This window comes from Drosophila santomea, chromosome X, assembly GCF_016746245.2.
Source record: "Drosophila santomea strain STO CAGO 1482 chromosome X, Prin_Dsan_1.1, whole genome shotgun sequence".
NCBI lineage: Eukaryota > Metazoa > Arthropoda > Insecta > Diptera > Drosophilidae > Drosophila > Drosophila santomea.
This window is the reverse complement of record NC_053021.2, coordinates 9,899,422-9,911,031: the sequence shown is the minus strand read 5'-3', so window position 1 is coordinate 9,911,031 and position 11,610 is coordinate 9,899,422. Positions and strand designations below refer to the sequence as shown.

The following is an 11,610-nucleotide window of genomic DNA, read 5'->3' as shown; positions in this document are numbered from 1 at the left end:
GTGAGAGCGGAGAAAAATTAAATCGGAAATATTAATATCTGTATGGTTAAAGTATGAATATGATCAACATAATGTTAAGGACAATGCTAATGTTAATTTATCGGTTTTGAAACATCAGTAATATATCGTATTGTACCGTAAATTAAGCCATTTAGAATGAAACGTACGAATTAAAATTATTTTCCAGCTTTACAACAACCTTTCGTCTTAATTTGGGTGCCCAGGGTTTTCCTTCTTTCAGAACTGGCTAATAAGTTGGCAGCGATTCGTACTTTCTTCTTGTGTATTATTTGTTAAAATTCAAATTCAAAGTGTTCCGGGAAAGAAACCTTTGCTATTTAGATGCTTTTAAAATGTATTGTCTTATTATTGTCTTACTATCTAGAATTTTGTGGTGAAAAGGCCGCTATACTATCGAATTAACCCTTGGGGATATTTATTCTTTGGTCGTTTCCTGCAGGCTTTTATTATATTGTTTTTCGGTGACCATAACGCCGTCCATATCCACAAATCGCGTGTGGGTTCCTGCTGCGATGAAACGCTTGGCAGCCTGCATATCCAGTCTTGGCGCCGCCAGAGCATCGTTTATTTCCTTATCGCGGGCAAGAAGTTCCTTCGTACGACTCAAATCGTGCATCACACCATGCTGAAATGGAATCAAATGGCGATTGTCACTATGTATGGGAACTGTGTATTGGATTGCACTCACCTTCGAGACATCTAGACCTTGCAGTTTCAAGTATATCCAAAACAATGTGCTCTTCAAATACACCAGGTAACTATCCAATTTAATTTGCTCATTTGTCGTCAATGTGCGTGCTGCCTGTAGCGCGAGTGCCTTCTCCATGTCGGCTTCCAGAACTTCGATGCTACTGTAGAAGGTTTTCAGGAGTTTTTGCATATTCTCGTCCTCCTGGAGGCTGGTATCCAAGTAAGCGTTGCAGGGTAATTCTTCATCGACAGGTTGTTTTCCTTGAGCCATGTTTTTCAAATGGAATTGAAATCGTGTGCGAATATTTACTTCTAGTTTAGCCTTGCAGTGTGACCGTTTATTCACCATACAAAAACACCAATTTTAAGGAAGCGTCTAAAAGATCGATGTTTCCACCAGCGCATTCTGCGCCTACACTGTTCTACTCTTTTTGCAAATTCGAAAATTAGCAAAATAAAAGCTAATTGGACGAATTCTCTCCGCTCTTGTCTTGATTTCTCATAATAGCCCATATTAACGCTGAGAAATTGTATTTTTGTGGTTTAAACTTATCATTTAGCGAAACAAAAATGCACCTATAGTGTCTTTGAATGCATTTAAAATTTTATTGCCCAATCTTCTCGTACACAGTACTTATGTATTTAATAATACTTTCACAACGGTTTTATCGTAGGGCTTTTCGCCTTTTCTTGAAGTTATGGCCAATTAATTGTTATAATGAAGGAACTCAACATCAAGTATTACAGATTTGCAAATATGGGAGAAAATTGTAGTTCATGTAGAAAAAGTATATGGGTTTAAAATAAATCGGATGTATTTGACCAATAATTATTACTTTACATTACAATATTTTAAGCTGTTAGCATTATGATTATGTCTTTTACGACCTTTGAGTTTATTATATATAAATTGTCATCTTATCTTGCAATCACACGAATACCCAGTAAAAGTTTCCAGGTCGATTTTATTTATCTTATTAACAATACAGTAATTCCTTAGAGTACTGGGGCGACAAGAAACATATTTGAAATTTTTACGCAAGTTTCTAGTCATAATCCTTGATAGAATACATCTACTGTATTATATTTAATTCCTAAAGTATAATAAAGTCGAATAATGAATAATGAATAATGATTGAACAGTGAGTATTTTTCAACCAAGGATAAAACTTTTGCAACTTCAAAGCGTAATCAAATAAACCTAAGTATAAATTGTATTTTGTTGACTATGTTATGACTAAAGATCCCACACGAGCCGATGGGTACCCCGAAATGAAAAAAAGCAGCAACTGCTTGGAAATCCCTCTCTATTAATACACGCTCTACTAGTACAGCACAGTTTGGCAAACCGCGTGGTTAGATCATGTGCAGCTTTTGATCGTTGAGTTTGAATGCCGCCGCATCGCTATGGAGGTGAAAAGGCACGATATCACCTGTTGTGGCCATATCAAATGATGGTGACATAGACGTTGCCGTAGCAGTTGCTGGACTATTGCTGCCACTGGTATTTGTGATGCCCGCCTTTAGATGTAGGCTGTCCAAGGACATTTGCTGAGACTGCGTGTGTGGAAGAGGAAGGGCATTGGGATTGGGATGGATATGCGGCGGATGGGCTTGGGGATGAGTTATGCTCGCAGGGACGGTTGAGAGTTTTCCTGAGTTTGTTGTGATTATTATGTTTCCGGCATGGGAAGCACCGCGTCCACGCTTCCGCTTCGGAAGAATTCCTTTTCGCGCCATATAGAAACGAATGGTTGAGACAGGAATATTGAACATATTGCTGACTGTTTGGAATGTCTCGCCCTTCGAAACACATTTGGCCGCTTGTGCTAGAGATGCTTCCGAACGTCGGACGCGCTTATATGAGGTATAGCCATCGATCGAGCTATGGCTCAGTCCTCCGGAAGTATTGGCCGATGTATCGAGATCAGTGTCAAGGCTGACGGATAGCCCGGATCCGCACGGCACTCCAGCAGCAAAACTGCTGTCATTGTTTTCATCATGAGCGGCTACATAGTTGTGATCGTCCTCAACATTTGAATCCAAGTATTGCTGCTGCTGAAGCTGCATTTGCATCCTGAGAAAAGATGATAGTTATCCAAAGATTCTTTTTATAATATTTCAATAACAAACCTCGCCTGCTGCAGGGATAGTTGGACATTCATTTTGTTGTCAACGGCTTGCGCAGATAGATTGCAATCCTCGAATTGCTCTCCGTAGGCATTCCAATTGTTCGGCACCTCATCGCCGGAGTCGTCCTCGGTCGGGGCATTTGAGTGGCTGCCCAAGACGTTCGCAGAGGTGACTTTAGATGGCTGTTGAGCATTACTGCCGTTCATCTGAGGTCGCTGCTGTTGTTGCTGCTGTTGCTGCTGCTGTTGCTGCTGCTGCTGTGGCTGACGAACATCCGAATTGTGGCGCTTCAATACTGTGGGTTGCTGCTGGTTAACCGCTAGCGGTGGAGCGGAGGAGGTGGTTATCGTTGAGGTGGTTGAATTAGTGGCTGCATCGTCCGTCTCCGTGCTGTCCACATGCTTGAAGCTTCGCGGTGTCGATGCAGCTGGATCCTTGGCAGCCTCCAGACTCGCCTGCTGGAGTTTCTTGTAGTTTATCGGTGCCTCGGAGCCGTATAGCCCGCGAATCTGCAGTTGTTCGGCACAGCGAAGCAACTGACCAAGACCGGCTTGCGTGACATTGACCTCTCCCTTGTACATAAAGTCCACGAGCGCCTGGATTTCCCATAGCTTGATCTCTCTGGGTAGTATGATAACCGGATGCTTGCAGGGATGCTCCGCCAGTATCGCCTCAAAGTAGGTGGAACAGGCGGCCAAAACCAGACGATGACAGTGCACCTGTTGGCCCTCGCAGGCGAGTGTTACGTCCACGAATCTCTGGCCCGCCAGCAGCTGCGGAAACGCGGCTCCAATGCTGCCCAAGTGGCTGTTCCAGCGTACACAAAATTCCTGGGTAGCGCCGCTCATCGTACTCAAATATAATTCGCGCCTTTACTGTGCTCCTGAGTCTGCGAAACTATTGCTCATTTAAAGATCCTTGTATATCCTGCAATAAAGATAAAGGTAAGTTTAAGGTTAAATTATTACCATCATTTCAAAATCCGTCATCTATCATTTCATTCTCCTGAATGAGATTACAATAAGGATCTAGTATATAAGCCATTCTTTGTAACATTTTAAATTAAATAGATATATTATATATTAGGTAAGCTTGTGAACGATTCTATGGACTGTGTTTGTTGCATTTTTGTTGTACTAAAACAAGGATATTAATTATCCCTTTTCTATTAATATTTGCATTTCACTTGATACGGGATTAAAATAAATGTAACCTTTTAGCAAACAATATGAGTTCTGCCCATTTAATGTTTAAATATTGCTTCATCCTTACTCTGATTTTTTTTTGTATGCTTTTTGCATGAGTGTTACGTTAGTCCGAGGTTTTTATTTGCTTCCTTTTTAGCAGTTGACCACTGTTTATACATACACACACACACACAACCACACGGGCGTACATACAGGTGTATATGCTTATTTACATTCGATAATTGTGCGAGTAAATAATGTCCTCAGTACGAAACTGAAGGGAAAACCATGCGAATTTTCACTTGCCATGTTTTTATGTACCCACATACATACGAACGCTTGCATAAATACATATGTACACCTCCACTGGCAATTTGCACAATTGGAATTACTTCTATATTTAGTAATAAGGATGTAAACAGTCGGATGTACGCGTTATGTACATGTATATATCCCTGCGATTCCGAATACATACCTGTTTGTTTGCCAAGGAATCGAAACTTTGCAACTTTTTGCTCTTTACTTCTCGCTTTTTGGCCGCTATGTAACAGAACAGATGCGATGGCGTGAAAACGAACGAGAATTTTATGTTAGGACTGTATGTCCTGTGCGCGTGAGCTATGTATGAATGTATCAGCGCCAGAGTCTTGTTTAAAAATACACACTATTCTTGCACCAAATCGTTCACAACACACACAAATATGTACATTTCGGGCATTAACCAATGTCTCTATTCACAATCCCTCATCGTTTGCCGTGCGTCCCATTCAATTCGTTGGTTTATGAATGTTTATTTTAACCAGCAATGCTGCATGCGCGCGTTTTTATTTCCTTTTTTGATGTACAATTGCTGTTATTGATATACTATTAACAAACGCCAAACTCAAATTCCAAATCGGTTCACGCCTAATACTACTGAATTTTTGCCTTTTTCAAGTCTGCTTTCAAACTACATTTAAATTGTAAAATTTAATATTGTCTTTCGCGCTGCCAGCTTCTGTAGCAATCAATTGTTATTTAAACTACGCGTTAGGCATAATTGCTGGCCCTTCTAAGCGTTTCATAAACGCGTTTTTGAGTAAATAGTTATTACCTACTGTGCGTGATATGATATTTTATTAAAGTTAGTATGTTGTCAATTTGTTAGAAACCCAATGCATTCAATCGTTAAAATTGAATAAGTTAAATTTTCTATTAACTTCTGCATGTCGATTGTGTTCAGTGGGAATCTAGATTTCATATGCCCCAAATATCCCAGTCGTTCCGCTTGTCTCCACTAAGCGAATGTAGTTGAATGCAGCCTATCGATCTTAAAAAGCGAATAAATAAATAATAATAAATAGAATAAATATTCTATATCGTATATATTTATTCCAATATCTGTTGTTGATAGATTATGTCGTATACAAAAGCTTTAACATATTTTGTGAAAAACCCAATAGCTCTAACATGAAAAGCGTTTGTAGTCTAAATTGTGAGGAGTGTATTTTTACCTTTCAGTCGACTGGTCACATCGTTCAACCCAAACTGACTCGGGAATTTTAGTGTGAGTGCTTTTATTTTTATTTGAGGTCTAAAAAAAACTTATGGAAGTTTACCACTGGGCATCCACATATGTGTGGTTATTAAGTGCTTGGCTTTGACATTGTAAATTGTGCAGTCATAACGCAGCCGAATCCGTGCAGACATTATTGAAATTCCCAGTTTTCTGCGTTTTTAGAAGTAAACAAATGCTGATGCCTTCCACAACTTACATATCTACATTCCTATATAGTATCAATGTCTAATATTAAAAAATATTAAAAAAAAAAGAAAACAGTTACACAGTAAGCTTTGCCTATGATTTTGAATCCATTTGTTGCTGCCATATAAACGTACCGTTATGTGCTGTCCTTGTAACGATACCTCTACGAATTAACCGTATTCTACGCATTTATTTGTTTTAAATTAAAGATCAAAAACGATCCCGAATGTATTGTAATTACACGGATGTAAAACGCATATTAGTACGATATTATAGATCATAATCATAGTATAAGTCTAGTTAGCTGTCGCAAATGTTTTCTACAGCATCCACAGCTAAACTTACACTAGTTAACAAAAACGCAAATCCAAATCTGAAAGAACTTTCCAAAAAATAATTTTATCTCGACGAAGCAAAAATTTGTCCATTCTATTACTCACGCCGTTTTCCTAATATTTGCCTTTCTCAGTAAATTTGCGCTCAGCGGTTATCTTTTAAGACCCCTATAACTGAATCTCATCGACAAATAACAGCCTCGTAAGTCTGTGCCCAGTAAATCTTTATTTATTGGCGAATGCAATAATACTTTCGCACACAGTTGGATTTGCTTGATTATTTAATCAATTTTCTTTACGTACTATACGCTTCGGTCACCATGGAATCTTATAGAATAGGAATATGCGTTATAAAGATCACTTCTAAAACCGTGTTACTTAGTTTTTAAGTTGAGATCTACCACATTCCTGACCTCTGTTTCATACATCATTGCAGGATATCATCAGTTGAAAACTATGACTTTCACGACCAACAAATGTGATCTGTAAACTTAAAAGAAACCGAACCGTTTTACTGTTTTTAAGGAGACGTATGCGATAATTTGTATTGAAGAAGTCCGCACACAATTCTAACAATGCGAAAGAATACCATTTGGAACTACTCTCTCATATTCTTCTGCTGTGTGCTGAAGAGCATAAGTACGCTAGATCATGGCCCGCACACAGTATCCGTCGATTCGAATCGATACAACACACAGCATCAGTATAAGCAAAATCCCAATGTTGCCTCACGTCACGCATCCCACGAATCTGGTCAGAGTTTACACAATTCCCAGTCGGAACATGTCACCCATATCGCCGCATCGCACGCCGGAAGCGGCGGTGAGCACTCCACTCATCTGGCGCAAAATCTGCACAGGAGCTCATATAATCTTCTGAGCGAGGCCATGTCCCAGGCGGTCAGCAATGAATTTAGTAAGTTGTGCACGAAACAAAGCACATTCTAATCGGATCTGCCAAAACCAGTCATTAATAGCACGTGCCGAGTCAATGCATTAGCTTAAGTTTGCACGTTAAGAAGAGCATCCAATTTGTAAGCTATTTCATCGCCTATAAGGTAGATTTGAAGCATGTTTAAGGATATTTATAGCTATTTATAATTACTTAACTTGATATACCCTTGCAGCGGGTCCTTATCAATTTGGTCAGACGCTTGCAACGCCGCAAAGAGTATTCCAATCTTGTAAAGTAGATAGATACTCGTATAGTATATATAAGCATGTCCGTATGTTTGTCTGTCTGTCCGTCGTTAAGCAAACCAGTCACTCCATTTTGAAGCCATCTGGTTGAAACTTTAAACATAGTCTTCTTTCTATTGCAGGTAGTATATAGGTCGAAACAGCCGAGAACAGACGACTATTTCATATAGCTGCCATATGAACGATCGGACTATTTATAGGACAATCTGGCCAAATTGGTAAAACTTCGTTGTTTTTTTTTGTGTAACTTAAATTTTATTCAAAACCTAGCTGCTTTATTTGATTTCTATTTGTCATCTTTATTAAATCGATACTCGATGTAAATTCGTTTTGTAGGAGTTCAGCAAATTATATTTCATAGTATAATTTCCGATGCCTATATTATATGGGAATTTTCAGGGCGATTTTAGGACAAGATTGCAAATTGTGGGAAAATCGGACGACTAAGGCAACCTGCACTTTTTCTTTTCTAACTGCATCGGTATTTGAACTTTGGCTCGCCGAAGTTACCTTTTCGTTATTATTTTTTGTGTTATAACACGCTTTTGCTAGCTATCAACTGAAGAACGGGTTTTAACAGTATGTATTATTATGTTTTGATTTAAATAGCCTTTTGTGGATTAGATTTAATAGCATGTTTGTACACATTGTTAACCGATGTACTCTCAACAGGTTCTATGGGAAGTGGTTCAGCGGATGGAGCGTGTGCTGCGGATGATTTTGATTGCTACAGTGGTAGTGTTCAGGATCGCTTTGGCATGGAGGCTATTGCAAGCTTGCATCGCCAGCTGGATGATGACGACAATGGAAACATCGATCTGAGCGAGTCCGATGACGTATGTTATAAAGCCATTTGAACTGAAAGTGCAAAGTATATGAGCATCATGTTTCCATGACTAGAAATTGCAGTTTGTTAAGCTGACACAAATTGTACCCTATACTAGAAACCATTTAGAAATTCATTATTCAGAACACAAATGAAAAGAATCATAAGCGTGCGTTTTTGTTTTGCAAAGAAAGCTGTTTATTTAAAATTTCTTTAATTGCTAAATTTCGAATATTAATTGATTTTCAAAGTATCTTCTGGATTACTGAGCTTTTTTATCTTTTTCTTGTATTTCGTAAAGACTGTATATTTTTTGCGACTGCAGATATTTTTTTTATAATACGTAAATATATCATTATATGTAAATAGTTAAATATTACAACACTATATGAAACTCGGCTTGCCGAACTAAGCTTCCTTTCTTGTTACTCGAAAAATAATTTCGTAATTAGTATAGATTACCAAGATCTTAATCAATTAATCAACCTACATTATGGAGGTAAACATATATTGTATAATATCGTTCATTTTTGAAATCATCGTTCATTCAGCTTGACCTTTAAAGTAGGACCCTTCATTTTCCATTGTTAATTTTAAATTTTCAACATTTCATATGCTTTATTTTATGTTCCCATCTTTAAACGGATTATTCCAGTTTTTGCGGGAGGAATTGAAGTACGACTCGGGCTATGAAAAGCGGCAGAAAGCGTTTCACTTCAATGACGATATGCATATATCGGTCAAAGAACTTTGGGAGGCTTGGCTGAGATCGGAGGTGCACAATTGGACCATCGAACAGACCACTGATTGGTTGGCGCAGTCCGTTCAGCTGCCCCAATACGTTGATCTGTTTAAATTACACAAGGTTACTGGAGCTGCTTTGCCGAGGTAGGCTATAAATCATTTTTAATTTGAGTTCTCGTTTATTTACATCATGTTAATGACTTTGAGTTCATCTGTCCCATTTATGAATACGTTGTGCATCGAAATCCATAACTATAGGTTGTATTACTACTCTTCCAAAACTTCAAAACATAGTGGCAATTGTAGAAACCAAGAAAGGAAGCTATCTTTGGCAAGCCAAAGTTGATATGTATTAATTAAACAATCCTATGTTTTTCCTTAGGTTGTCTTATTCTTTTGGAGAACTTCTTATCCTTTTATGAAAAGTTAATCAATTTGATTTGTTGAATAATCTAATACATGCAATTATATTCGGCGTTTTAGATTGGCTGTGAATAATCTTCAGTATGTGGGCAATGTACTTGGCATTAAGGACCCTATACACAAACAAAAAATCTCATTAAAGGCAATGGATGTTGTTCTGTTTGGGCCACCGCGAGGTAAGGAGCTTATAGTTTCATAGAGTATAAGAAGTACTTATTCAAATACATTGGTCATTGAATAGAAACTGGTACCCGCTGGAAGGACTACATACTGGTGACTTTGCTGCTTAGTGCTATTATTGGATGTTGGTACGCCTACCAGCAAAATAAGAATGCCAAACGTCATCTTCGTCGAATGGCCCAGGATATGGAGGGATTGCAGAGGGCTGAGCAAAGTCTACAGGAGATGCAGAAGGTTGGTTTTCCGAAAGTTTATATAGAATGATTAATAAATTAATGCATTGCTTTACTCCTGTAGGAACTAGAACGAGCCAGAATGGAACAAGAAAATGTGGCAACAGAAAAACTAGATTTGGAGCGGCGTCTAAAAGAAGCCCCCACTCTCAGTTCATCAAACTCGGATTTGGAAGTTCAGCAGCTGAAAAAAGAAATCGAGATGTTGCGCAACGAATTATCTCGTGCCGAATTTGAACTAGTGGACAACTGCTGGTCACCGCCGCCACAACTGCAATCATGGCTCCAATATACATATGAACTAGAAAGTAAGAATCATCAGAAGAAGCGCACATCGGCTGAGAAACAACTACAGTCAGCCAGAGAGGCTTGTGAGAAATTGCGTAAGAAACGTTCAAGTTTGGTCGGTGCGTTCGTTTCCACGCATGGAAAGAGTATTGATGATGTGGATCGATCCATTGTTGAGGCACGGAATGCACTTGGAGATGTAACAAACGAGCTGCAAGAACGACTGCATCGCTGGAAGCAAATCGAGACGTGCCTTGGCTTAAACATTGTTAATAACAATGGACTGCCCTACTTGGAGAATGTTCTGTATGGCCGAAATGGGGGCTTACAAAGTTCCATGGGCATGAGTTCAACCAAGGGGTCTAGAAGTGCGTATATATTTACATTATATCATGTTGAAAACTCATTAATATTCGTTATATTTCGTTGACAGCACGTATTACCAACAGCACCGAAGACCTGGATGATGAGTCCATACAAGGTAAGCTGAATTTTGAGAACTTTTCGCTGCTTGCCACGGAATAAGGCTTGTGCGCTCGGTCTGTGAGGACAATAAAACCCAGCTCTTCAGAAAAGCATACTACTTGACGAACTAAATAAAATTATAAAACCGCTTATTGAACCCTGAATGAAATCTGTTTTACATTAAGATACTGTATTAATGAAGGTCATATAACATTATGTGTGTGTATGATATTTTAATCTTTATATTTGTAATATATCCATTTTATTTTTGATGTATACAAAATGTCATCTACTTAATTTTTTGTCAAAAACAACGAATACTATAAAACCATACTGAGTTTTGTACGTAAGAATGAACTTATGAATGGTGGTCCACCTAGTGGATTATTTAAATAAAGAAATAAAGTATTAATGGGGCCAGTATTGATTTGTTTATCAAATTTCAACAAGCTTTTTTCGTGGGCAGGCTTTTTTTGTTTAGTTATCTTCCATAAGGCGAAGGGCGAAAAGTTTTTAACCTTTCACGATTACAGGTTTTGGAATTCCATAACGGATCAACCCTGGTACAATCTACTGGTCTTCCGAGCCGGCTTAACTTCGACCCTCGCCCTCTATATTTATTCCGATTAAAAAAGCTTACGTTTTCCACCTATTCAATGTCTGTAATTGGCTATCAGCTGACCACAGATGCGTTATGGATGACTGAAGAACCTCTTCTGGCGACCGGCATGTTCACCTCACCTGATCCTGATCCATATTCCTTAGGAAAAATTACTACATTTATTATTGATTTCATTTGGTTCGAATAAATTTATAGACTTTAACCTCGACTTCTCCAATTGTTTTTTACTCTTTAAATTATTGTTTTAAGTTAAATATAATTAATTGTTATCGATAACAAGATTTCTTAAGATATCATGTTTTAGTTCTTATTATTATTCCCATGTGATAATAAACATTTTAATAAGTTCATAAAGAATGATGCGACAGCAAAGTGTTTGGGAACGAATGGTATTTTTAATAAGTGCGAAACACTGGTTTTTAGTTCCAGTTATTGCATAATGCAATACTCTCACGGAGGGGAATGGATGGAATCTTTTGAAGATGTGAAACTCCAGCTGTTATATTGTTATATATTATCA

At 38.2% G+C, this 11,610-nt stretch overlaps 3 protein-coding genes across 6 annotated transcripts; 1 reads left to right on the top strand and 2 right to left on the bottom strand.

Moving 5' to 3' along the window:
• Positions 1–265: 265 nt before the first annotated feature.
• On the bottom strand, positions 266–1,059 carry LOC120455275 (nuclear nucleic acid-binding protein C1D). Its single transcript, XM_039641296.2, has 2 exons — positions 710–1,059; positions 266–646 (listed from the first exon to the last, which is right to left on the bottom strand). The coding sequence occupies exons 1-2, from the start codon at positions 980–982 to the stop codon at positions 437–439; spliced, it is 483 nt and encodes a 160-aa protein (XP_039497230.1). The 5' UTR covers positions 983–1,059; the 3' UTR covers positions 266–436.
• A 244-nt stretch (positions 1,060–1,303) lies between these two features.
• LOC120456527 (protein tramtrack, beta isoform) lies at positions 1,304–5,050 on the bottom strand. The gene is made up of 3 exons (XM_039643397.2): positions 4,507–5,050; positions 2,845–3,771; positions 1,304–2,788 (listed from the first exon to the last, which is right to left on the bottom strand). Exons 2-3 carry the CDS (start codon positions 3,690–3,692, stop codon positions 2,068–2,070), a joined length of 1,569 nt encoding a protein of 522 aa, XP_039499331.1. The 5' UTR covers positions 3,693–3,771; positions 4,507–5,050; the 3' UTR covers positions 1,304–2,067.
• A 459-nt stretch (positions 5,051–5,509) lies between these two features.
• On the top strand, positions 5,510–11,160 carry LOC120456105 (stromal interaction molecule homolog). Of its 4 annotated transcripts, XM_044006609.1 has the most exons (9): positions 5,607–5,753; positions 6,547–7,025; positions 7,982–8,145; positions 8,791–9,023; positions 9,363–9,478; positions 9,544–9,716; positions 9,780–10,371; positions 10,437–10,484; positions 11,002–11,160. In XM_044006609.1, the coding sequence occupies exons 2-9, from the start codon at positions 6,686–6,688 to the stop codon at positions 11,016–11,018; spliced, it is 1,683 nt and encodes a 560-aa protein (XP_043862544.1). In that variant the 5' UTR covers positions 5,607–5,753; positions 6,547–6,685; the 3' UTR covers positions 11,019–11,160. The 4 variants fall into 4 exon arrangements, with proteins under 4 accessions (XP_039498644.1, XP_043862545.1, XP_043862544.1 ...); XM_039642710.2 differs by lacking the exons at positions 5,607–5,753; positions 11,002–11,160 and adding an exon at positions 5,510–5,577 and having other exon boundaries at positions 10,437–10,880; XM_039642711.2 differs by lacking the exon at positions 11,002–11,160 and having other exon boundaries at positions 10,437–10,880.
• The last annotated feature ends 450 nt before the right edge of the window (positions 11,161–11,610 follow it).

Coding starts and splice junctions, on each gene's coding strand:
- LOC120456105 (XM_039642710.2), top strand. CDS start 6,686: ATGCGAAAGAATACCATTTGGAACTACTCTCTCATATTCTTCTGCTGT. Junction 7,026..7,981: donor GGCGGTCAGCAATGAATTTA/GTAAGTTGTGCA, acceptor TACTCTCAACAG/GTTCTATGGGAAGTGGTTCA. Junction 8,146..8,790: donor ATCTGAGCGAGTCCGATGAC/GTATGTTATAAA, acceptor GGATTATTCCAG/TTTTTGCGGGAGGAATTGAA.
- LOC120456527 (XM_039643397.2), bottom strand. CDS start 3,692: ATGAGCGGCGCTACCCAGGAATTTTGTGTACGCTGGAACAGCCACTTG. Junction 2,789..2,844: donor CTATCCCTGCAGCAGGCGAG/GTTTGTTATTGA, acceptor ATCTTTTCTCAG/GATGCAAATGCAGCTTCAGC.
- LOC120455275 (XM_039641296.2), bottom strand. CDS start 982: ATGGCTCAAGGAAAACAACCTGTCGATGAAGAATTACCCTGCAACGCT. Junction 647..709: donor AAGGTCTAGATGTCTCGAAG/GTGAGTGCAATC, acceptor ATTCCATTTCAG/CATGGTGTGATGCACGATTT.